At 39.0% G+C, this 27,546-nt stretch overlaps 1 protein-coding gene across 2 annotated transcripts in view; it reads left to right on the forward strand.

The window, feature by feature from the left end:
* The window catches only part of Oxr1 (oxidation resistance 1), a 415,574-nt gene that overhangs the window by 201,795 nt on the left and 186,233 nt on the right, over nucleotides 1-27,546 (forward strand). For both annotated transcript variants that reach the window (XM_031359077.1, XM_031359079.1), the window contains exon 3: nucleotides 4,989-5,185. In XM_031359077.1, coding sequence (XP_031214937.1) covers nucleotides 4,989-5,185 — 197 coding nt within the window. The remainder of the gene's footprint in view (nucleotides 1-4,988; nucleotides 5,186-27,546) is intronic.

The raw sequence follows: 27,546 nt of genomic DNA on the forward strand, positions 1-27,546 counted from the left end.
AAAAAAAGAAAGAAAGAAAAAAGAAAGAAAGAAAGAAAGAAAGAAAGAGAGAAAGAAAGAAAAAGAGAAAGAAAGAGAGAGAGAAAGGTTGAGTAGGCCTTCAAGAGATATCAACCTCATATCAAGGCTGGACAAGGCAACCCAATAGTAGGAAAAATGTCAGAAGTATCCCCAACTCCCACTGTTAGGGGTCCCATAAGCTATACAACCACAACATAGTTAGATAGATAGATAGATAGATAGATAGATAGATAGATAGATAGATAGATAGATAGATAGATAAATAGATAGATAGACGATGGGTGGATGGATGGATGGATGGATGGGTGGGTGGATGGATGGATGGATGGATGGATGGATGGGTGGATGGATGGATGGATGGATGGGACCTAATTCAGACCCATACAGGCTTCCTGATTGTCACTTCAGTCTCTGTGAACTCCTATGAGCTCTGGTTAGTTGATTCTGTGAGCCTATTTTTTTATGGTGTCCTTGACTCTGCTGGCTCTTACAATCTTTCCTCCTCTCCCCTTCTTCTTCCCTGAGCTTTGCCTAATGTTTGGCTATGGGTCTCTACATTTGCTCTCATCAGTTGCTGGATGAAGTCTCTGATGATGATTATGCTAGATGATTAATATCACTAGAAATCATTAACTTTTTCTTCCTCCCTCCCTCCCTCCCTCCCTCCCTCCCTCTCTCTCTTTCTTTTTTTCTTTCTTTCTTCCTCCCAATCATGCTTGGTTCTATCCTGGATCTCTGAGCCATCCAGCCTCTGGTTCTCCAGGTGGTGTCAAGTGCGGGTTTCCTCTCCTGGCATGGGTCTCAAGTCAGACCACTCATTGGTTGGTCACTCCTGCAAGTTCTGCGTCACCTTTACCCCAGTACATCTTGCAGGCAGGACAAATTGTAGGTGGAAGATTTTATATCTGGGTTGGTGTCTCAGACCCTGTAGGAGTTCTAGAGGCAAAGTCTTCAAGGCACAGTGTTGGGCTTTATGTTTCTGCCATGATGTGTTTCCTCTCAACAGACCCAGGAGCAACAGGACCAACCAACCAACCAACCAACCACACTGGAACCTGTGAGTCCATATGCCAAAATACATCTTTCTCATTATAACTGACTGGATCAGATATTTGCTACAATAACAGAAAGCAAACACGTATGTAGAACACATATCCTGGCTTCAACATGATACACATTCCAAGAAAAGAAAATTAGCCCCCCTCACTTTTTGTTTAGAAACAATGTTACTAAATATTAGCCTGGGCAGACCCAAAATAAACCTGTTGGTTGCTTCTTAGTCTTAATAGGAGTCATAGACTATCCTAATTTAGTTTTCTTTTCCAAGATCGAATTTATCTTAATAATGACATACAGAGCATGTTTATAAATCTGTGTCTTTCTTTTCATTCTCAGTTCATTCGGCCTTTTGATTTATCAGAAGAATTGCTATTATATAGCATGCTGGCATATTTATGAATATTTTCTAACATTGAATTTCAGGAAACACATGTAAGAATTAAATAAATCTTATTCCCAACTTTAAAAAAGTCTTTATTATGAAGTTAGATGTTATTCAATAGGTCTGGATTTTTATATATGTTGCTTGTTCTTTTTTCCTTGCAACTTTTAATATTCTTCATTTAAGATATGTTTAGTGTTTTGATTATTATGTACTGAGGGGAATTTCATTTCTGGTACAGTCTATTTGGTGTTCTGTATGCTTCTTGTACCTTGATAGGCATCCTCTTTAGGATAGGGAAATTTTCTTTTATGCTTTTGTTCAAAATATTTTCTGTGCTTTTGAAGAAATCTAGGGCTTTCTTCTCTCCCTCTAATCCTATTATTCTTAGATTTGGTCTCTTCATGGTGTCTCAGATTTCCTGGATATTTTGTACCAGGATTTTTTTTTTCTATTTAACATTTTCTTTGACTGAGGTATCCATTTCTCTTACCATGTTTTCAATGCTGACGTTCTCTCTTCCATTTCTCTTATTCTCTTGATAAATTTTGTTTTTGTAGTTCCTCTTTGAGTTCCTATTTTTTTTGTATTTCCAGCTTTGCTTAAGTTTAGATTTTATTTATTAATGTTATTTCATTTTCAGGTCTTGAACTGTCTTATTAATTTCTTTCCTCTCTTTGTGTTTTCATAGATTTCTTTAAGGGACTTTATTCATTTCCTCTTTAAGGACCACTGTCATTTCCATAGAGTCTGTTTTAAGGTGTTTTTGTCCTGCTTCCACTGTGTTGGAATATTCCAGGCCTGCTGTGGTTGGATTGCTGGGCTGTAATGAATACATATGGTCTTAGCTGTTATTGTGTTTTTATGTTGGTGTCTAAAGATCTAGGATGGGGAAGATTCTAAGTCTAGGTGTTAATATCTGGTAGTGCCTTTGTTGGGTGGGCATTTTGGTTCTTGGTTTCTGTTTCCTCTCTGGTTCTTAGGGTGTGTGGTGGCTGTGTGTTGCCTGCTGTTGTTGTCCTGATAGGTACTAGTTAAAATGTTTCTGAGTATTAGGTTCCAAGACTTAGAATAGGGCTAGGGCTAGGGATGGGGCTGAAGGATCACTTGAGGAAGGAAACTAAGTGGTCTACCCAGATCTGCTCAATTAGTCCCTTGGGAATGGGAGCAGCAAGTAAGGGGAGGCCACAGCAGACGGTTTGCTATAGAGCTAAGGGATTGGACTTCAAGGAATGGAGGAAGTTAGGGAGATTTGCAATTAGCCCTACTTGCTTCACTGGTCAGAATGGCCCTAGAGTTCTCTGGGAGTATGCCTCCTCAGAGGTAAGGGCTGGGCTTAAACAATGAGGGGAGAGGAGGACTTAGGAGGGGAAGAAATGTGGGATCCAGAGGAGATGGATGTGTTGGGGAGGGAAACTGTAGCAGGTGTTCTCTTGCAGAGCTGGTTATGAAACTGCTGTGGGGGTATTGGATTTGGAGAGCAGCAGGAAAGGTAAAGACCTGCACCCAGGTTATCTGATTCCCTGGCAGGAATCTATTTTGCCTGTTTTCAAGCCTTATGTAAGTAGAACCTTACACTAGCCGTACATCTCTGTCCCCATTGCTATGTAAAATTCAGTGGCCACAGACTTCAGTGGCACTTTCAGTTTCCATGTATTATGAATAGTGCTGGTATGAATATTCTCAAACATGACTTCTAGATAAGATATGCATACTGTGGGCCCTAGGAGACGTGAATAGACATTTTTCCAATGTAATCTTGAGAGAGTGTCTTCCCACCGAGGCATGGAACTTCCAGTTACTCCTCGTCACCATGGTTTCACCTGTTTTACATTTTAGCCACTGTCTTGCATGTGTTCTGAATGCAATATGGCTTTGTTCTGTATTTCTCAAAAATAATGTTGTTGAACACATATATTTGCCATTGGTTTGAGTAAAATATTTTCATGGATATAAAAATCACACAGGAAATAAAATAGAAATTATATTTTTGATAATTAGCTGACTAAAATTTATACAGCTTTCATTAATGAAATTTTATTAATAGAACACATTCCCCTGTAAGGTTTTTGTTTGGTACATTTAATTCAGGAGAAACTTACTGAAGGCAAGTTGTGAATTTTGCTGGATGGCATGAAGCTCTCCCAACCCAAGTGTTTGGAGGTCGCTGTGAAGCTAGCTCCCCAGTGCTGAGCAGGGTCTGACAGAGAGGGATTAGGTAGAATCCAGGGTTCTGGAAACCCTAAATACATGATGAGGGCATGAAAATATGCGTGATTTTTAGGAAATTACATGTGCTTCAGTGTGATAATCATAAATAATGAGGACAATAGCTAGACTTCTTATAGGGAATGAAATATTTCTTTAAGATGGTATATTTGCTTTCAGAATCATTAAGGAAAACCAAACTTAAGACCTAAGAATATTAGCTGTGAGTTTAAAGCATTTGAATGTTTGAATTTACAGTAATTTTTACAATCCTAATATCTACATGAATGCACAAAATATTTTGTGGATAACTGTGACTTTTCACCTTGACTCCTCTTGAAGATGTAGACGTGGGGCAAACATGCATTATTACTGAGCATGTGTAAGAATTGGTACAAATGCTCTCATTTTTGTCATTAACATAACGTAACAGACTAAGCTAAAAAAAAAAAAAAAAAAAAAAAAAGAAGATAGGTCAGTGGATAATGTCCTGGCCATGCAAATATGAGGACCACAATATAGACCTCAAAACCCTCTGAGGATCTAAATGCAGCCTGGCGACTCACTGTAACTCCAGAACATGAAAGGCAGGAACAGGGGAACTCTGGGGAAAGCTGGAAATGGGGCAGCCGAGTCGGTGTGCTCTGTTTTCAACAAGACAGCTTTTCTTAGTAAATGAGGTGGAGAGCAATCAAGAAAATTATTGATGTCAACTTGCATATGCACCAGCACATACCTGTGCATGCACACACACATACATGACACATGAGAAAGAAGAAAGATATGAGTATATTGATTAAAATGAACTCATTATATTTTGCTCAGGTACAATTACTTATTATAACAACATTTAATTGAAGTGTTCCTTTTAGAAGTAAATGCGATGATCTAGTGCAGTTCTGAGACAGTGTTTTCCTACTTGTTCCAATCTGGCCTTGATCTCAGTATCTTTCTGACTTAACTTCTGACATTCTGATTATGAGTGTGGCTCCCATTGCTGGATCAAGTGCATTACTTTCATCTGCCCACCTCATGTTGTTTGCTATCACTAAAATAATAGAAATCCTCCATCACATTATGTTTTGATATATCTTAATGATCCATTCAAAATAACTCGAAACATTTTTTCTAATTGATTTAACCATTTTTCTAATTGGCTTAATACCTCTTTAACTAAATTATCTTAAAACATTAGAGGGAAGTTTTGTAACTTCTAAATAGACCGGGTTTTAATTTAAGACCAAAACTAATTCAGATAAAGGTGCAAGAAGTGTCTCCTGAGTCAGTATTCACAGTGTGTGGTATTCTTCATCTATAGGTTGAAGAAAAAGTCCCAGTCAGTGGATATTACTGCTCCAGGGTTCAACCCTTTGGGTGGTGCAGGGAAGCAAGCACCACAAGCCAGCAAGCCCCCAGCACCCAAGACTCCCATCATTGAAGAAGAACAGAACAACTCAGCAAACACCCAGAAGCATCCTTCCAGAAAAAGTGAACTGAAGAGATTCTATACCATTGGTGAGTGCAATGGGTCTTACAAGTGAACTTTTGAACTTGTGCCACTTGGATGGATGCAGAATTTGCTTAGTTAAGTTAAATGACTCCTTGTTGCATAATCGTGTGTCTTTCTGTTATGTAGGCATTTTCTTATATGGTCTAAACAAGGAGATGGAAGATGCAAAACTACTAAAGTCTTTAACAAAAGTTGGGTAAGAGAATGGGCTCAGTGGCCATCTATAGCGGAACAGAGGAGATATATTTTTTCAGAGTTTAACCTTATGTGTTACTATTTTCATTTTAGCCATCCTCAGCCCACACTGTTCTTATAGTTTGCTTTTGTTCTTTTCATTTTCCCTCTGGGCTTCTAAATCTCTGACCCTGTTCTGTCAGGTTGTAAAAACAGTGGCTGATGTCAGCTTATCGCGGAGCCATTATGAAGGGAGAAAGTTATTGTATTCTGAAGAAAAACAAGTTACATTGGAGAGCTGTTTGGACTTCTTGCATTGCCAACTCTAGGGGTATAGAGTAGCCCAGAAGTAATCATATCACAAAGCAGTAGGCTGTGAACAGGGTCTTGCAGTTATTAGGCTCCTGTGTCCTCAGAGAAAAGAGTGCTCAGGAGTTTTGAACTTTGCTGGAGACTGTTACATAAGAGGACTACATACATCGAGCTGAAAACTTCTGTACACCTGCCTTTCCAGTGGGTCTTTGAATAAGTGATTTTTCAAAAGTAACAGTTTACAGCATTTCTGGTAAATTTAAGATGAAAGGCTTTGTCCGTGGGTACATGGCAGGTGGTAGGTTGTGGATATGAAGTAAGAAGATGGCTACCTGATCCTTCATGCTTCTTAATTTGGAGGAATTTGGTTATGTTTGACCAAATCATGGGAGCTGGGGCTTACTCAATCAAAATGCTATTGGGGAAGTTGAATATTTCTGGCACCTGCAAACCCACAACCTCAATATGGGGTGTTTGGCTGCAATGACAAGATTTTTCTCAGGTATTTCAGATAATTAATATATATTTATATATTCATATATACATTAAATATTTTATATTATATATTGCAATCAGGAAAGTAGGTTTCTAGTTCTAAAATCCATGGCTTGTTAAGTCATTGCTTCATTCAAATTTGATGAAATGCCTCGTGCAGGCTGTGTGCTCTTTCGGAATTTACCGGTTGAGACTGCTTTCCGTTGCTCTCACTTCCAGTCCTCATCATCCGTTTTCTCATAGCTTTCCTTGTTATGATTGACTTTTCCAAGGCTCTAAAAAATTACAAACAGGTAGAAAAGGTAGTGTTCTGAGGGGTGTCTATCATCAAAGACTTCTGATTGGTGTGAGACAGAATAGCAAACACGTGTGTATTTCCACTCTCCAAACTTGAGGTTAGCATAGTTAAAAAAAAGCAATCAACCCGAAAATCCCATAAGGCATATGTCATTGCCTGTTTGCCAGGGCCACATGTGCCACCTTGTATAGTTTTCTGATTTATGAGCTGGTTAGGAAGAGTAAGTGTTTTGCCTTCAGGAAATAAAATCTGTCTTGTAAACTGCATATTCCATCTAAGTAAGACAAAAAGGTTGAGACAGCAACAAGTTTGACCATAGTGGATAAAAAAAACCCCAAGTGGATAGGAAAATAGAAGCCTAAAAGTTAAATTTCAAAGCAGAAAAGTAAGCTGTGGGTTATTTATTTTAATTTATCCTCTGTGCATGCTTGTGCACACATTTATAGGGTGTACTTACCTGTGTATGTACAAATTTACCTGCATGTGTGTATGGGGTGCACTTGCCTGTGTATACATACGTGTGCATATGTGTATTGGCTGTACTTACTTGTGTGTGGGTGTGTGCTTGTGCATGTGTGTATTGGATGCACATACCTGTATGTACATGCTTGCCCATGTGTATGTTGAGTAGACTTACCTGTGTGTATACATGGAAATCCAGAGGTTGACTTCAAGTGTCTTTTTTATTGTTCTCCATCTCACTTTATGAAACAGGATATCACCAAGACTGGCTTATCTCTATCCTACCAAGCACCAGTGTTACAGGCATATCCTACCACACTTGATTTCTGTGTAGTTGCTGGGGATCCGAACTCTCACGCCTGCACTGAAAGCACCTCACCCCCTGAGCCATCTTCCTAGCCTCATGGAAAATTTTTAATTAATGAATTTGCACAGTTTGATTTACTATCAGTATCAAAAATATGTTTAATTACTACTGTGAAAGAGTTGTTTGGATTCTCAGCTTTAATGCATCTATATAACTGCTCTTCTAATTTGGCTCTCAAAGCATTATTGTTAAGGCTAAAATATATCAACTATGTAACTGAAAGTTCATTTCATAAAACAAAACTTTTTCAGTATCCCTTCATTTAAAAAGTACCATTAGTACAAAACAAAAGCATTTTAAAAGTCTCTTCAGGAACAGAGCAGAAGAGTGGATATATATTTCAAGGGGATTTATTAGAATGACCTACATGTTGTGGTCCAGCTAGTCCAACAACGGCTATCTACTGATGGAAAGTCTATGATTCCGGGAGTTGTTCAGTCCACGAGTCTGGGTGTCCCAGCTGGTCTTCAGTATACTCCAGAATCCCAGAGAAGTGGACTCTAATGCCAGTAAAGGAATGGATGGTCCAGAGTGAGTCAGAGCAAGTGGGCAAATAGCGAAAGTTTTTTCTTCCATGTGCATTATCTACGCTGGCATAGGAAGGTGTGGCCGAGATTTAAGGTGAAACTTCCTCCTTTAAAGGACATAGGGTGAGTTTTCACATTTCTAAAGATTCAGTCAAGAGAAATCCCTCACAGGTATACCCAGCTACTGGCTTTTTAGCTAATTATAGATAGAGTGGGGTTGACAACCATGAATAGCCATCACACAATGAATTAGTAATTTCATATTTCAGAATAAAATGAGCCCGTATATCCTATCTCAAGTAATCCTCAGGACAATTATGCTCTATTCTGTCTTTACAGATGAGGAATCATATCTAAAAGATGCAAAAGAGGTAGTCATGAGTCATAGATGACAGGCTTTGCAAACAAAATCCATTGACTATTTTGGCACTGAAGAGACAAATGTGTCACTGAACAGGAGGCCAGCCAACCTCACAGGGGTTTAATAGAGATACTCCATGGGTGACATAGTGCAGTGACATTTTGGGAAGTACCCTAGATAATATTATGGAAAGAAACTATACCAATCAACCTGAAGGCCTGCCAGCTAATCTTCCCTTTCTTTGAAGGGTACCTTTCAGTGTCTTAACTCAGTTTGTACAACTGAAAATCCCAGGGATCCCTCTGGTGGCACAGTGCAGTACTACAACTAAGTTGAGCTATGTCCCTCCAAAAGTTCTTTCCAGTTACTATATTTGAATCAACCTAGAAAATTTTTGATTTTAACAAGAGCTAGAACAATTTGAAGTGCCTCTTTAGGTTATTGAGAGATGTAAGTAGCTGCTTTAGGAATTGAGTTTTGGCCTCAGTTATCTTTCACAAACGTCTGTATAGCATCTATTTCCTACTGAGAAAACCTTAAGAAATAAAATATGTCTTCCTTGCATGCATGACTGCCTTCTGTCCTCAGTTAATGCTAATAGAAGATGTGCATTAAAAGTAACATCATATCAAAAATCAATACCACGCAAACTCAAATTTTAAGGATCAATCAGTCTTTGGATAGGTATAAGGAAATTTCACTCATTTAGAATAAGTAGGGGGAAAGCTACCCTGTTTACACGAAGCCTGAATCTTCATTGGAACCTTTAAAAAGTAAAAATAAGTCACTGGTTGAGTACTACGTCTTAGGTGAGAGTGTTTTCTGTTGGCTTTGGCCACCAATGGTAATCCTCAACCAATGATTTGGCTCTGACTTTTTCAACTGAGCCATGGGCCGTTTGACAGAATGAGTGTCAGGATATGGCACAGCCGAACTTTTGTTCAGGGTATCACAAGGCTGAAGTAAGCCCATTGGCTAGACTGTGTGCTTCCATGGCTTGGATTAGGGACGGAGATATCTTTAAGCTGTTGGGACTGAGATATCTTTAAGCTCCTTCCTGTTGGCTTGATTCAGAGCCATGCTACTGTAGAACTCTGCTTCTGTGTTCTTTGCTGGTTGCCAGGCGGAGTCTACTCTTAGTTCTGAGATGCCACTTGCCTATTTGACCATGGAAATCCCTCTCTCTGAGACTGGTCATTCTGTGTCCAGTTCCCTGCCTGTCCCATCTTCCTCTTGCATAGCCAATCAAGAACATTTCCTGCTCTTAAAGGACACCTGAAATAAGTCTATCCCTCCCATCTCTGCAGTCAGTTTTCCTGTCCACATAACCTCATTATGGTCCCATTCCCAGGGATGAACACCAAGTCGGTGGGATGCAGAGGGGCAGGATCTAGATACTTGCCTTATAATCCTTCTGGAAGTTTTTTTGAACCCCTAGTGAATTCACACCGAAATACCAGCACAGCTTAAACAAAGATCCCTGAAAATACTTCCTTTATTATCATTTCTGATGTTCTTATTCTCTCCTATTTTGTTTTTCAAATAAAATCTCAACACACAAAACTGATTTTGTAGTCTGTTATGAATTTATTTAAGACCCAAAGTTTGGACCATATCACTGGACTGGTTAGAGAACCTCTAATGTCTAAAAGTATTCTTTTTAAAAAATATAATTGTTAATTAGAACTAGAATAAAAAGAAAAGCATCACCATCATTGACTCCCCTTAATGGGTAAATAGATGAAAAAAAGCAGAGACTATTTTCCTGTTGCAATTTTAGTTTGTGCTCCACAATATACTAAAGCTTAACACTATATATTCAACAAATGCATTCTTTGAAGCCATAGCCTCCGCTTAAAGAATGTGAAACAAACTGCAAGCTCAGTGGTAATTCTACATTGACTCTACTACTCTTCATTCAGAAAATCATATGGACAGACTTCTGAGGGTTTTATTTCTTCAGATTTGGCATAAAGATAGTGAAGAAAGCTGTACATAATAAATTCAAAACTGAGTTATTAGCCAGGCGGTGGTGGTGCACACCTTTAATTCCAGCACTTGGGAGGCAGAAGCAGGCGGATTTCTGAGTTCAAGGCCAGCCTGGTCTACAGAGTGAGTCTAGGACAGCCAGGGCTACACAGAGAAACCCTGTCTGGAAAATAAAACAAACAAACAAACAAACAAGCAAACAACTGAGTTATCATCACTCCCTCTAAGGCTAGAGTAACTCTGTGATGTACGTGCTCCTTGTTGATAGAGAGCTCACAGCATTTTCAGCTTCTGTTGCCATTGCTTAAAGGAGCCAGTGCCTTCCCCACACTTGGGATGTTTACTTCACAGTCAGGAATTAGTACAGCTCTTGGGCAGATGTGTCTGCGATCTCAGTCGTTTAGTGAGACACGAACATTGACTGGTCCTGACCAGTGCCTGCTCTGAAAAAGCTGTACCAGAGACACCTCTCAGGATGCAACTAAAATGAGACCTAGCCTAGCTTTCTCCTGAGTCACATGCTCATCTATGGATCTGGGAAACCAGTCATCTCCAGCTGGTTTCAGTGTACAGTGGGGAGTTGAACGCTAGGCAGAGTCTCTTCAAAGTTTTCATGAGGAAGAAGTGAACAGAGGAGACTAGCTTAGAGAGCTATAGAGTAGCAAAGATGCAGAAATCACAGGCAGAGGCTCTTTACTGGATCCACAGACAATCTAGCCCCATACCCCCCTTTAGCTTTTCATACCTACATGTTGCCCTTACCTTCTTGTTTTCCACATATCTGCCTCTGTAGTTGGCCTCAGTCGCTATGAGACGAGAGTGTACAGTGCGCATTTTAAGGACCAAGTCAAAATTGGAGTGTGTTAAGGGAAATAGGAAAAGCTTTCTGTGTGACTCTTGCCCTTCTCAACAGAGAGGAAGCAGTGGAAGTTAGGAATAGAGCCCTCTGCTGTAGCCTATGCTGTGTAAAACCACCCTCAAGCACCAGGGTGTGTGTGTGTTCTGCTCTGCTCTAGACAGCTTTTTCTTGGCACTCTAAAAACTCTAGTGGAGATAGCTCTCTCTGGAGGTAAAAATTCTACAAGCTATCTGGATAGCTCATGGGTTTTCTGACCAATGCTAGAAAAGCTGCTATTAAAAAATTATTGAGTCTTCTGACCACATCAGAAATCCTGTTTTTTAAAAAAGAGAGAGCTTCTTTGCTCTCCAGACATCTCCAGACAGCTCAGCTCTCACTAGAGAAATTCTAGAGAAGAAGTGCTACCGGTTTCTGCTAGCTCATCTCCTGAAGACCAAAACCCAGTTTTTTACTTATATATCAATTCAGTTATTTGTTCCAGGCTCCCTTTTGATTTATTCTATGAATCAGGATACCCATGGCCCCAGCTCCTTGATTCTTAGGAAGCATACATTTTCTTTTAAGATAACAAAATGATTCAGAGATCTGCCTGCCTCAGTTACACACAGATGCTAAACTAGCTGGGTGGGACTCTGTCCTGAAATTACCATTTCTACCACACCTTGGGCCTAGCCTTGCTGTGTCTCAGGCTGACCTTGAGCTCAGGAATCTGCCTGCCCTTGTATATCTTCCTGCTTTTGGATCTTTCTGATAAGCTGGCTCTTTAATGCAGCTGCCTTTGTTCCTTTAGATTCATGAAGCCCTCATAATTCATATTGCATCCTTATTTTTGCATAGTTGAGAAATTATATATTTTCAAAGTCATGTATTTAGAGGTTTTTTTTTTTTTTTTTTTTTTTTTACATAACCTTAAGGGCTGTCCTGAAGGTTCCAATGCTTGCCATTTTGCTGAGACCTAGCCATACCTTCACCTCCTGGATTCCTGCTGTCTGATTATCTAGGGGTCAATAATGTTAACTGAGAGACCATTCCTTGGAGGAATGTGAAATATGTACATTATTATACAAACCAGCCTAATGCCACAACAGCCATCAGCACTCCTGGAGGATAACACTGGGATTCTGTCCCTGGGGCTGGAACCTTGTTACCCTATCCCCACCGGCCATGCCTGCTCAGCAGCCAATGAAAATCTAAAGCATGTGGGTTCAGCTGGGTGGAGAATAGTAAAATTAAATAGCGGAGAGAATATACCAAATTCTAGAATGTCTAAAGTTTTTATTTTTCTAAATGTAGATGTTGTCTGTTTAGAATAGTACAGATGTCACTTTGCCTCTGTAGAAAGTCAAGATTAGCAAACATTCAAAGTGATTTTATCAGTTGACAGTTGAAGTATGGCCACTTAGTGGTGTTCTCTCTCTGTCTCTGTGTCTGTCTGGCTCTCTGCCTGCCCCCCCTCCTGCCAAAGCTTTTAAATTCAGACTCCATTTTAGAGAATCTGACCTAAGTTTGAACTCAGGTAGACTAACAGGTAACTAGCATTAGTTTCCAAGTTGCCCCCCAACAAAACCTGAGTCTAGCTCCAGTCTCTAGGCTAATCCCCAACAAGAGCAGAGTTTCCAGGTTATTCCCCAAACAAAACTGCACCCCCAGGTTTCAAGACTACCACCTTCCTATTGACTACCAATGCAGAGGGGAACACAAGTCAAGTTTATGATGACTCCCAGAACCAACCAATTATGTTAAAGGTCACAGGAACTTCCCAATTAGATGCTTGCACACATATTGCCTGCTTGCTGCTTACTATAAAGCCTTGCCCTGATAGACATTCAGGGCTCCCCCAACACCAAAACTGTCCTGCGTGATGGTGGTGCATGGGGGGCCCCCCGATCTAGCTTGACTAGAATAAAGATTCTACTGTGAGTTGCATCAGACTGGCTCCTCTGTGTGTTTTGGGGGATCATTAAGTCTTCCCTGGCACAGTGCCCTCTCTCTCTCTCTCTCTCTCTCTCTCTCTCTCTCTCTCTCTCTCTCTCTCTCTCCTCTCTCCTCTCTCTCCTCTCTCCTCTCTCATTCTTTCTCTAGGTTTACAAAAGCAATCAGATTAGTGAAGAGGAACTTGATCTTCCAGAGCATGTTTAAGTAGGACCTCCTCACTCCTCCTAGCTAAATGACCATAAATAGGGTATTTAGAGTCTCAAAGGTCAGTGTCTTTAGTTGGAAATGGAAATAAATCTGTTACATACCAAAAGGGTTGCTTTAAGATATAAATGAAATTTTATGTATGAAGTGCTTATAATAGCCCCTGGAACTTAAACATTCCAAAAAACGTAAGTGAACTTGTTGCATGCATAATGGAAGAACCATGGCTCTGCCCTCATGAACCAAACTTCCTATCTTGACCTGTGCAGTTTGTCCATTTTTCCCCCTGTTGAAAATCATGCATTATCTCTCATTCCTAACAAGATAAAGTTGATACTCTATAAAACTCCCATGTCCTGGCTCTGTCTACTTTGCATCTTCCTTACAGACCCCAACCCTGCAATCCAGGCATGTCACATATTTTATAGTATAGTATCCCAAAAATGCCATTATGTTATATGTATTGTAAGGCTTCTATTTAATATCCTCCAGCTAGCTTTCTACTATCTTCTTCTAAGTTCTGAACAACTTTGATAAGGGCTTGGGAATTGATGAAGAAAGACCTCAGAATTAGACGCAAGGACAAAGCATTTATTTTGCAGAAACAGCCAGCAAAATGGCAAGGACCCCAGACAAAGGCATGCAGGCCTTCTTATAGGGAACAGGGGGGAACTCTCTAGAAGGATTTAGATAATCTCTAATGTGATTGGTAGGGGCTAAAGCCCTGGTATTAGTATAATTTTGATTGACTACTATGTTAGGATTAGGTAATCTCAAACTTCCTTGGTGGGTGCTGGGATGTCCCAGATGGATTGTATACCTGTGTCATGAATGATTAACTACCAGATATGCTACCCAGCACAGATGTTCTATCCTGAGATAAACTGTCTCCCATTCATGTGGCCATCTTCAGGCTGTTCCCCAGGTGGGGGATTTTATTGTCTTGTTCCTGGGTTTTGGGATCTGCTGCTGGAGCAAGTGGCTTATGGCCTAGTTTCTGAGTGGAGACAAATGGAATGAATAGAACCCTCCACTTTAAGGATTTAGCCCAAACTTCCCATGTACCTGATTGTTCTTTCTGAAAGGCTGATTAACATGAGCAGATTTTAAAGCATTTATCAGACATTGTCAGTCTGCAAAGCAACTAACTAATGCATATTCTTTAATGTACTAATCATGATCTTTCTACAAGGTAAATAAGTTATATTATCTTTGCTATAAACCATTAAGGGTCACATCCTTAAGCATTGAATAGCTTATTCATGATGCAGTGATTTGAATATGCTTGGCCCATGGGAATTAGTTCTATTAGGAGAAGTGTCCTTGTTGGAGGGAGTGTCACTGTGTAGGCAGGCTCTGAGGGCAACTAGTGGTCAAGTTCTGCCCAGTATAGAAGAGAGTCGCCTCATGGCTGACTTTGAATCAAGATGTAGGACTCTTGGTTCTTCCAGCACCAAGTCTTACTGCATGCTGCCATGCTTCTCACCATGATGATAATGGACTGAACCTCTGAAATTTGTAAGCAAGCATAAATTAAATGTTTTCCATTATAAGAGTTGCTTTGGTCATGGTGTCTCTTCACAACAATGAAGCCTTAACTAAGGCAGAAAACAGTTGGTACTAGGGACTGAGGTGCCTGTGGTAGAACTGACCATTCTTTTGTTTGGAGGAATGTGGAATTGAGGAATTTGAATGCTTTGAGTGGGGCCTAATAGACCATACTGGTAGAAGCATGGAAGACAGTGGTGCTGGTGGTAGCTTGAATTGTAGGGATCTGGCTCTAGAAGATTCAGAAGAGAAGAATTTTAGTATGTGGCCTAGAGACTATTCTTATGATATTTTGGTGAAGAATGTGGCTGCTTTGTGCTCTTGTCTGAAGAGTCTACCTGAGGCTAAAGTGAAGAGATTCAAATTAATTGTATTGACAAAGGAAATTTCAAAACCACCAAGCTTAGACTCTATCTGTGGGCCACTCTTATGAGAAGCATTTTTATCAAGCATAGCAAACTCAGAAAGGAAAAATACAAAATACATGGTTCAAAGATTAAAGGGACACCAGGAAGTGAAATGAAGCTAACTCTTGTTTTTAAGGATATTAAATGGAATTAAGGGAGTGGTAACCTCAGGGCAAGATCCCAGCCAGATAAGCTTATTGTTTATGGATTTTCAGTTGAACAAGGAATAATTAATTATATTATGTTAGGCATTACTATGACCTAGTTATTGTTTTCATTTGGACATAAGGAGATATGATTATGTGTCAAATTGACAAGGGATGGATTGTGATGGTTATACATGGCAGTCAAGTTGATTATATCTGGAAAGAATGGCAATCTAGAACTTGTAAAGATCTTGTGAAAAGATAAAGGCTTAGGTCAAGGTAGAATGGTACTCACCTTTAATCCTAGCATTCAGGAGACAGAGGCATGCAGATCTCTGAGTTCAAGGTCAGTCTACAGAGCAAGATTCAAGATAGACAACCTTAGGCAGTAAAAAGTTGGAAAACAGAAAGTTGGTCATGATATAATAGAATTGGGTAGAGGGTGGGCATATTCCAGGTCTAGCAAGCTGCAAAACTTGGCAGCTTCAACCTTGTTAGAATCAAAAATAGAAGGGGCTACTGCAACAATTGATGCTAGTTAGCTGGAGCCAAGAATTAACAGTGATTAAGAAGAGGCCAGCATCATAAGGTGAAATATTCTGGGAGTTATTTTCTGAGAGCACAGAGAAACTGTGTTTCAGATGTGGCCAAGGTTCTACCTCATGCTAGCAGCTTGACTTGGTAATGTGTAAGAATCACCCAGGTTCTACGAGTCTTGAGGTATGGCAAGGTTATGGAGACCAGCTGAGGCTTGGAACTGTGAGTGGCCAGGAAAGGCCATTGGTGAAGGTACAGCTTCAGTTGCAGCTTACATCCAGGACTCATGCAAAGAAGTTGAGGCTTGGCACCATGAAGATATCTTGTGAGAGGCTATTGGTGAAGCCAAGTTCCAGAGGAAGTCCTCAGTGTACTGGAGATGCCAGTACTATGGGATGACCACCAAGAACAGCAACAGCAATGGAGTGAAGTCAACCAGAGCCTAGAGTGATACAGAGGGCAGAGCTGGAGAAGTGACCCAGATCCTTTGGAGAATTCCAGACGACCATGAGTGAATCCCATAGGATGGAACAAAAAAGCTGTGAAGTTGAAGTTCCCCAAGATGTTAGAGATGCCAAGACCTTGAGATACCTGCTGAGGAAAGTTGCTAACAGGGGCTGGAAACAGCCCAAGAGATAGAATTGTGTTACAGTCAACAAAGCTAAAGGGAGTTGGACATCAGACATGAAGGTGCATGGTTTGCTCATTTGTTCTTGCCTTGGTTCAGTATTTCCTCACTTGGACACTAGTTTGTGATCTGATCTGCTTTTTTATTTTGATTTTATAGGGGATTACAGTTAAGATGCATACAGTTATGCATCTCAGAAGAGGTTTTGTACTTTGAATTTTTAACATTTTGAGACTGTGGGGACTTTGGAAGTTGGAGTAAATGTACTTTTTGACTATGCTATGGCTAGATATGGCCCCCCTAGACTCATATGTTTGAACAAGCCTATGGGGACCAAGGAGTAGGATGTGGTGGCCCATGGGAAGTGGCATATGTGGCCTTGGTAGAATGGGTGTGGCCTTATTGGCAGAAGTGTGTCATTGTATAGACAGGCTTTGAAAACTCCTAGTGTTTAAGCTATGCCCAGTGTTAAAGAGAGTATCCTCCTCCTGGCTGTATTTGGATCAAAATGTAGAACTCTTGGTTCCTCCAACACCAAGTCTGCCTGCATACTACCATGCTTCCCACCATGATGATAATGGACTGAACCTCTGAAACTATAAACCAGCTCCAATTAAATATTTGCCTTTATAAGAGTTACCTTAATCATGATGTCTCTTCACAGTGATGAACCTTAACTAAGACACATGACCATAGAATATATGCAATATGAGGAAAGAATCTAAGTAGACTAACCAATGGTGAACAGCCAACTTTTGGCATGTTTTGAGATAAAGCACTTATCTCAAAATAAAAATAAATTTATATAATTGACAGAAATCTCATTAAGTAGTTTCTCAAGTGCTCCTCCTAACCACTGATGCCAAAGCAATAAAAGAACACTAGCAGGCTACAGCTGTGGCTCAGTTTGCAATATGATTACTGTGTAAGTACAAGAACCTCAACTTCCTAGCACCCATGTAAAGAACAAAGCAGTGTGCTATGTATTTGTAATTCCAGTCCTGTGGAAACAAAGACAGAAGGTCCTTAGGGGTCACCATACAACCAGTCTATTCAAACTCTCAAGCTCTAGGTCCCAACAAGAGGCTCTGTCTCAAAAAACAAAGCAAATGGCCTCTTCCAAGGAATGGTGTCTGCCTTTAATTTTCTTCTTTCTCTTTCATTCTCTCCAATTTTGTGCTCTCTCTCTCTCTCTCTCTCTCTCTCTCTCTCTCTTTCTCTCTCTCTCTCTCTCTTTCTTTCACACCCACATACACCCACACATACACACACACACACACACACACACACAGATATGCACACACACACACACTACATTCCTTTTGGTTTTCTTTCTTCTATTCTTCTCTCCTTCCTTTTCTTCATTACTTGTGTTAAAATGAGATGGCACTTATGAAATCATGGCTTAGTACATTGCTTGAGTAGGTGATATTTTATAAGACTTATTTCTTTCAGTCTACCTTATTTGCCAGATATTATCAGGAAATGACCCCTAAAGTATCCGTTTTGAAGTTTTACCAGTTTGTCCAAAGTGGGAAGTCTCATACTTGTCCTTTTTCCTGCCTTCAGGTTAAAATACCTTCAATAGTTTTAACATATTGAAGTACAGTCAAATGCAAATATTTGTCTCACTCTCCATATTCTGTTTATACACTGAAAAAGAGACTGCAGAATTAGGAGCTCCTGGGAACTCGTCTCAGGGGTTGGTGAAATTAAAACAGTAATAACTAGCTTTGAATCCCTAAAAAGAGAACATCAAGGCACATATTTATCTGCTTTTTAATTGCAATAGAGCAGACATTTAAACATACCATCCCATTTTTGGTATGCTTCAGATTTTGAAGCCAGACATTTTAATTATAGAATGAAACAGATCAACTCTAATAAGAAAGTACTGTAAAAAAAAAAAAAGAAAGAAAGGAAGAAAGAAAGGAAGGAAGGAAGGAAGAAAGGAAAAAAGAAAGAGAGAAAGAAAGAAAAAGCTAATATTGCTGGAGATGACACATACCACAGCTTGAAAATAGGTCACCCACCAACTGGAACTTTGTCTCCAAGCAAGAAGATTCTTCATGTGAGGGACTGAAGTCCCTGTAAGTTAGTCAGTAGAACCATCTTGGCAGGCAGGTCACCATCTCATAGCACAGAAACTGAAACAGATAACTGTTCTGAGGGCTCCAATTAAATTATGTTGCTGAGAAAAATGACTTTGTTTTGAGCTGATGTTGGTTCTGACAGTTTGATGACTTTTTATGTTTTATAGGTCACAGGAAAGTTAGAGGAAATTATTTCATGGCTGAAGTTATTTGTCATCCATGGAAGCTAGAATTCCCTGAAAAGACCTGAGGTTTTCATAAATTTCAGAGAATATTTACATGTCAAAGTACTCAGGACAAGTGTTTAAGCTGGTGGAACTTGATGATATAAAGGATCTAAACATTGATGTGGGGGGGATAATTTATTTATAGAGTATACGGACCTAAGCATCAATACAGATTTAGGAACACTTAAGTCAGTGCTTGTCTATCGTGAGGCTAAAGTGGTGTTGAGAAAGGATACCAGCTCTGTATGGTAGTCTGTTAGGGACATTCTTTTCTTCAGGTCAGAACAGAATCCACCTCTGGCCTTTGGTAAAGATAGGATATTCCTATCTACTCTGAAGATTAGAATATTACTCACTAGAGTTTGCTCCCTGAAGAGTTAATCCGCTGAGCTTGTCAATCACCTGGCCATGAGCCCATCCCTCAGGAAGGCAGGTTCACCAAGCTAATTATCCTTCTCAAAATCCAGCCCCTTACTGAGCTTTAGTCTTGAAACACCACACCTGCCTGCTTTTCTGAATTATTCAAATAATGTAACTTTCCCTTTTTCTTCTATCTTTTTCTTTTGGATATTGTCCAAAGTCTAGGCACGCTTCCCTGGATCCTCTGTGCTTTCTGTCTCTGTTTCTTCAAAGCTTCCATCACTCAGCTACTCACATGCCCTAAAGCTGCTTGCTGACCTCCATTACCATTGCAAATAAAATTTTCCTGAAGCTTCTTCTCCAACCATTTCTAAATTTGTTTATTAATGAGACTATGAACCCAAAGACAAAACCTTGATTTTCATAGTAATGGTGAGAGTACTTGATTGGGCTTTTAAGTCATTTTTATTTAGTCTAGTTCAAATTCGCTTTACATCTTGAAGTTAAAAAAAAAAAAAACACAAGAAAAGGACACATTTAAACTCTAGCATAAATATGAGAGCTTTATTTCAAGGGAAATCAGATTTTAAAAAGCTGAACGTGTACGTAACTTCAATAGCTAAATTTTCCTGAGTAACAGAAAGTACACTAAAAAAAAAAATGAAAAGTGTTGATTTGATATCTGCAGATTGGGAGTGCTTATGTTGTAGTTTGTGAGCTTGCCAGCTCTGATTTCATGTGGCTAGCACCATGTTTTGTCAATTTGTGTCTTTCATTTTTGCCCTGATTCTGTTATTGTACTCTGTCAGAAGCAATCAAGTCTGGATCAAGAAACACAGCTTAATCATAGCTGTGATAAATGGATTAAAGAACGTCAATAACCTGAGGTTTCTGTCAGCAAATTGTAGTGCTTTTGTATTTGAGTTGGAGCATAATAGCCTTATCACTTATTAAAAACAAATTATACCTGTCAACTTATGTAATGATTTCTAACTGCCTAATTAAGCCTATGTTGGTTTAAATTGTACAATAATTAAAATGGCATTGTTCATGGTTGAAAAATAATCGTGATTATGTTTGAAATTTGCCAAGTCCATCATTGAAGTAAGAGTTTCAACACTATCAGTCATCAAAATGTGTCCATTGTGCCCACAGCAACACCATGACTGTTCCTGTCTACTGAACTATGGCTATGGTTATGGAAGAAAAGCTTATTATTCTCAACATTTAAGATTAGAAATTTGGTAATTTGGGAAGTGAAATATTTCCAAATTTTCCTAGTATTTTTATTCGTAATGGTTGGTTTAACATGTCAACCTGACACAGACTTTGAATGAAGAACTGTCTAGATCAGGTTGGCCTGTGGTCTTTTGGAGGTTGTTTTGATTTCATTAATTGAGATGAGATGAATTTACCATTAGGAGTAGTTAGTTACATTTTCTGTGCATTGGGTCCTGAACTGTGTCCATGTAGTGAGAGGACTGAGCGCAAGGAGCCCACATGCATTCATTTCTCTCTTTTACTGACTGTGGATACAATATGACTAGATGTTTGAAGTACCTACCTTGCCGCCATATGTGTATATATATTCAAGAAATACCATGAATGTTGTTTACAAGTTTATTCATAAAAATATTAAAAACACAGTGTGTTGTATGTATGGATCACTGTGCATCAATATGGAAACATGAAGATAAGGGGCCTCACCCAGCTGTACTTCTGGATCCCTATTTGTTAGGCAGATCTTGAGCATTTACTTTGTTGCTTAAATTTTAATACATATTGCTAGGTATGCTATTGGATTCCTCTCATAGTTCTTTGATCTATAATGAGCAAAAATCATTTCTTTTACTTTATTGGACAATAAAATATCATAAGTGCCTTCATAGAGTTGAACTTTGTGACTAAATTTAGAGCCTCTTGCAAACCATTTCAAAACACATTCCTCTGCCGTTAGGTAGTTTGAGTCTTGAGGTCTTTGCAAGTGTTGTTCCAATAGAATCAAGAGCAGCACAATAACATGCACTCTCAAAGCAAGGCACCTGGTATGCGATTTAGAACAAGGAACTTGCAGCATGTTTCAGATAACTCCCTCAAGCTAGATGATGACACATGCTTGTGATCTTACTCGCAAGGCTGAGACAGAAGGACTGAATTCAAAGCTAGTCTTGGTAACATAAGATACTATGGTGGGAGGGAAAAGTAATAATTAAAAAGCTTTCACACTGCAGGTCCTTTTGATCTGAGAAACACTCTTAGAAATAAGCAGAGTGCAGTAGGGACTCAGATTGAGATAGAGAATGGGATCACAGGATGCTGCTCAGAAGATGAAGAGGGGCATAAACGATGATGCCTAATGTCTAGATTCTCTTGTTTATTTTTTCAGCTTTGCCTCTACATAAACCTATTCAAACCTCAATCCAGTGGAGATTTTTAATGATTGAACATTCATCATTGTCAATGAGTGCAGAAGAGGCTCTAACGAGAAGAGCAGTCAGGAGAAGACTTGTGTATGGTTTTTGAGAGTTTAGGCTTGTCGTTGGCACTCTGGGAGCTCAGGAAGAAAGGGTTTTACTTAGGAGAGTGTCATGATAATTTGCTTTATGAAGAGCTGTCTCAAGCATCATGTGATGATTTGGTGGGTATATGTGTGCTTATGTAGAGAAGAATATTGTACACATATAGAATATTGAAGAATATTGTAGGAGGTTAAAAGATGGCATATGATGTTGCTTTTGAGATTTTATTCTAGACTAATGTATGCTTATATTAGGATTCTAATCCCTCTGTGATTGGATAAATCATTATCCTCACTGACATCTCCTTTGCCACTCAGGTGTTTGTAAGATGGTTTGTCTGATATAATGCTTTCAAATTGATCACTAGTACTTGACACACAGTAAGCATGCAGTAGATATCAACTGAAAGGCAGTGTGACAAAAGCATTTTAATGTAGAATAATGAGTTGCTAAAGTGAGAAAGATGGAGCATGATCCCAGAGAGATGGATATCATAAGTCCAGAAAAACAATGATAAACTAGAGATGAAAAGGGGAAATGTTCTAGTTACATGTTCTATGTACATGTACATAGAAACTAGTTTTATGATATCCACTTTCAAATCTTGTAAGCAATGACAACTAACATTTTTGAGTTAAAAATATGTGTATTCTTGCCTTACTTAGGATTTCCGTTGCTGTGAACAGACACCATGACCAAGGCAACTCTTATAAGGGACAACACTTAATTGGGGCTGGCTTACAGGTTCAGAGATTCTATCCATTATCATCATGGCAGAAAGATGGCAGCATCCAGGCAGACATGATGTTGGGAAAGGAACTGGAAGTTCTGCATCTTGATTCAAAAACAGACAGGAAGAAGACTGTATTCCTGGCAGGAGTAGGAGCATCCAAAAGCCTACCCTCATAGTAACACATTCTTCCAACAAAGCCAGCACCTACTCCAACAAGCCTATACCTCCTAATAGCGCCACTCCTTAAGCCAAGCATATTTAAACAACTACACCTCTTTAATAAGCAAAATGAGCATCTCAATTGTCCACAAAATGGAAAAAATACATATATTAGCATGTAAGGAATGGACCTTTGGAACTAACACATATTGAATTTAAAAGCACTCCATTTGTCATAAATATTAGCAAAATAATGCATTAAGTACATGCAGGATAGCCCAAGAGGTACAGTGTTAGTATACTGTTAGTAAAGAAAAGCTTACTTTACCCCAAGTTCCATTTTATTACCCTGTGTCCTCTAGGGTTCCAGGAGATGGCAAGCTGCATTTAATTGACGTGTCCTTGGTTTCTTCTTGGCTATGAAAGTTCATGGTATCTTGTCATGTGTTTAATTCAATTTAATAAAACACACAGCAACCACAGCAAAACAAGAAGCACATACAGCCTCTTAATATACAGAATAAACTGGAATTTATTTTCTTTGCTGTAAAAGTTATAAAGGTCTTGAAGAGTCATGAAAATTGCCCTTCTGGTTTTTTGTTCATTTGTTTGTTTTTGTTTTTTGTTGTTGTTTTTTTTTTTATTCTTTATTAGGCCCAGAATTCTAAATCTAAAAGCAGTACCTGCTTTATTCATTTTGGGCTTGATATCTGATTGTTTTTACTCATTTCAAAGGTATCTTGTGAATATGCTGTGTTCTCCTGGCATTGAGCTGCATCTGAAGATTTCTGGGATTCTATTTAGTGGGAATAGAATGTCAGTAGGCTGGAATGAAGCTGAGAGGGATCCAACATGGAGACCATCTGTTAATTTCTTCATGATTCAATAAGTTTCCCTACTCTTACTCTCTGTTGGCCACTTAAGAAATGCATAAAACTGTATCATTCATAAGAGTTGACCTTGCTGGGACCTGGGGGAAATCACAATATTTTGTGAAAACTATGTGGAGAAGAGAACATATTGTTTATCAAAAGTAGGAAAGGTATCATTACCTCTTCTTTAATCCCCATGAATGACTCAAGTATTATAGAATGAGAAGAAAAGGTCTGGGAATACCAAGAATATATCACCACTTAGAAATTTGCTTCATGTATTAGAATTAGCCGTGTTAGTCACAAATTACACTGATCAAATTTGTTTATCATAAAACAGAGTAGAATAATGCATACAAAAGTCAGTACTGAGTCTGACCAGTAAATGTTAAACAAGTTGCTGATATTAAAATTAGAGAATGGAAATGGAGAAGGGTCCATGGAGAAATAGTAACTATTCAGTAAATCTACAATAATGAGTAATAACTAGTTTAGGGGAAATGTGTTTGACACACTATTTATATGTTCCATATTTATTTTGTCTTTTAAGTAAGCACAAAGTTTTGTGGATAAAGCTTATTATTTGGGGCAGTTGTAGCATACTGGCTGGCCTTTCCACAGACCTCCCTTGGTGGGGTGTGGAGAAAGCAGGCATTTGCTATACCTACAGACTGTACAACTGGAGCCCCATTATAAATTGGAAAATTTGTGTTGGGCCTTCCCAGCTATCCTCTGAGACACAGAAAGAAACCTTTGTCCATATATTGTAAGCCAGTCTTCTCTGGGAAAGGTCCCTTTGGGAGACAAAAACAATAGCTCAACATTTAGCTTTCATTAAAGTGTCAACATATACCCTCCAGAGACAAATTTCTGTATTTTTCCTGTGGTCTCTGTTTTGTTACCCATTAACCAGATACCAAGTTTCTTTGCTCAGTCATCTTAAATATTCAACAAACATGAAACTTATTGTCATTGTTTCCCATAACATTACAGGATATAAAAACATCTCTAGCAAAACTATTCTTCCTTTCTTACTAGAAAAATAATCAAAACTGTTCGGTCCATTATTAAAATATAACATTGTTCTGTACTTGTAGATGTTTTCTCATGTGTGAACTACCTTTTCAGCCACTGTATGGTAGTGATAAAAGTAGAAGACAAATTTGTAAGACCCAAGGGTGCAGCTCCCTAGATGGCATCTGACCCAATGGTTACAATGAGTGTTGTACTGGGATAACTCTAATTGACAATCAAACACAGATCTACACAGTGAAACTAAGGAACATCCTTAGAGACTCCACATGGCTTTAGAGCTGAGAGCAATGGGGATATACCTGAGGTGGAGATCAGAAGGAATGAGAAGGGAAGAATCAAAGATAGAGAGAGAGATGGGTAGGAGGGGCATAATAGTCCTTCCTTCCTCCTCATCCATAGCCCATGGATTTCTATCAAGGGGTATGCCAACCCAAGCATCTTAATTGTGATTGAATTTCTTATGTGTACTTAAAAGAGAGTTTTGTATAAGTTGAATAGGGCAGAAAGAATCTACACTGGCCTGTAGAATACAGAGGTTCCAGGTGACCTAATCATGACTAATAATTATTAATAATGAAAAAACATGGCCCAAGTCAAACTATGTTAAATCTACTCCTCTCTATCCTACATTGCTTTTAGTCCTGGGCATGATTGGATTCTAATACCTGCCTCTGCCAAATTAGGTCATTTTGTATCCTCCTGATTCTCATACCTCTTGGAGTCTTGAATCATTTTTTGCCATTTGTAACTGGCCAATGTAACTGATGTGCATGTTTTTGGATCCAAGTGAAATTACTTTGAATGTTGACATTTTTAAGCTTACATCTTTCTAAACCTACTTTATTTAGTGTTCTTGAATGCTCCAGCCTCTCTTCTAACCCACCGACTAGAGGTTGTTACCTCTAGTAACCGAAAGAAGGTTAATAGGAAAAGGGCTTATGGACATGTTTAGAAGTAGTTCTTTGGGATGATTCCACTCTTTGTCATCAGGATTTCAGCAGTCCAACCAAGCACTAATCAATAGCAGCAGCTTGATCCAGCAGGAACTACAAGGCTCTGCTGAATCGACAGAGCCAACAGAAGTGGCAAGAATCAGCTGAAATACTACAAGAAGGTTTTTTTGGCACATTTTATTCTATTGAAGTGAAGACCATAAAAGACCAGTGAAAAGCAAGACCAACAAAGCATTGTGCAAGCAAAGTGTTGTATAGCAGTGAAGCCTGCATGGCTAGTAAAGATCAGCGAAGACCAGTGAAGTTTCTGCATGGTGTAACAATGCAAAAGTGACTTCTCACTGTTTACAGGGTTCCATTGATGCTCTTTCCAAATGGCACACACCCTCTCAAGCATCTGCTCCAACAAAACGTCAAACACTTTCTCACGTGTCTGCTTCAGTAAAACATCTTCTTAAGGCCATTTCTGGAAAGATGTCAACACAACTGAGTTTCCAAAGAAACCAAAAATTCCCACCTCAGATTTTTAGCACGGTACTTCTCTAAACAAATACCAAAATAGCATTTTGTTTTGAAAAACATAGTCAGCTACTGAAGCCATCCCTGCCATGTTTGTTACTATTTCGTTGAATTCTGCTTTTCTAAAACTCAGATAGGCTTTTGTGTCCAAAATATTCAAAATCTTTCTTTAGAGGCTATGTCCTTTGTTTTAGTTTCAGGAAACCAGAGAGTTGTGAGAAGTTCAGCAATGTGAATGACTCAAAGCCAGGTACTTTGTATACAATAAGACAAAGCCAAGGTTGATCCTGGACCCATGGGGAACAGAATTGTATATAATAAAACAAAGCTAAGATTGATTAAGGATCCATGGAGGGCAGAACTATATACAATATGACAAAGCCAAGGATGATCATGGATCCATTGGGAGTAGGTTCTCAATTAGTTGGACCCACACTAGTAGTGCAGTTTTGAGCAAGTATTGTACTAAAAAGTCAACTCTGGTGTTAGCAGGGTTTCAAGTCTTCATTTTACAAGTCAAGTTCTGAGGGATCTGCTGGCTTGTCCTATGTCACTTAGCTTGAATGTTTTAAAACAAGGATCTAAGTTCCCATTTAAAGACAGACCCCATCTTCTTCCAGTTAAATTTCTTCTTTTTCCCCCATGGTACATGCTCTATCACCTAATAGCAATTCATTATGTGAGATCATGCCTATCTCAGCTCTGTGTGAATTACAAAGTGCTAGACAACTTTTACAGTTGCTACAGTGTATAGAAAGGGAAAGTCATTTACTGTTCCTAAGGAACAATCAATGAACAGCTAATTGAGCTCAGTTGTGGGCCTAATTCTGTTCACATGCAACTTAACTTCTCAGATGTATATTTTAAGTATCTCTTTATAATTAGTATATTGCTCCTATTGAAAGAATAGTCATGCCACTTCTGTATTTTAAATTAAGGCAGAATACCATGCATGTTTGAAAACTCTTTGTATGGTTCAGCTTGGGAAGTGTATGTGTGTATGTGTGTGTGTGTGTGTGTGTGTGTGTGTGTGTGTGTGTGCATAGTCTCTAATAAAAATTAAGGAGGACTTGTATAGTTTGTATGGATTATACTCTAAATTCAAAATCTATACATTTTCAGTTGTATTTGTTTAATAGGTCATAATTAACCTCACTGAACCGCTCTTCTATGGCTCCTAGAACAAATTTCTTGAGAATGAATCATAGCTAATCCCTTTGTTGTTTTTAAAACAAAGACTTTAGGATTTGAAAATACATAAATATCTTGATTTCAGCAGAACCCTCTCACAGTTTTCCTTAGGACCCTCAGTTAAAAAGAGAGGAAAACATATAAAACAAGACTCCTAGTTTGAGAGCAGTTAAGATGATGGGTCAGTTGGAGCTTGTCCCCCAGGCTTCTGAGATCATTTCCTTTTCTTTTTAGTTCTTCTGAGTTACCGTTCAGCCAGGACCATGTGTTAGGAGCTGCGTAGAAGAGGCAAATACCTTAGATATACAGTTAAATAATTCCTGCTTTATACTCCCAGTGTGGCCCAATAAGATGATTCAGTGAGCAAAAATACTTGCCATACAAACATGATCATCTAAGTTCAATCCCAGACCCATACTAAAAAGAGGGAACCCATTCCTGAAAACAGGTTGCCCC

Source organism: Mastomys coucha, unplaced genomic scaffold (assembly GCF_008632895.1).
Source record: "Mastomys coucha isolate ucsf_1 unplaced genomic scaffold, UCSF_Mcou_1 pScaffold7, whole genome shotgun sequence".
Taxonomy (NCBI): Eukaryota; Metazoa; Chordata; class Mammalia; order Rodentia; family Muridae; genus Mastomys; species Mastomys coucha.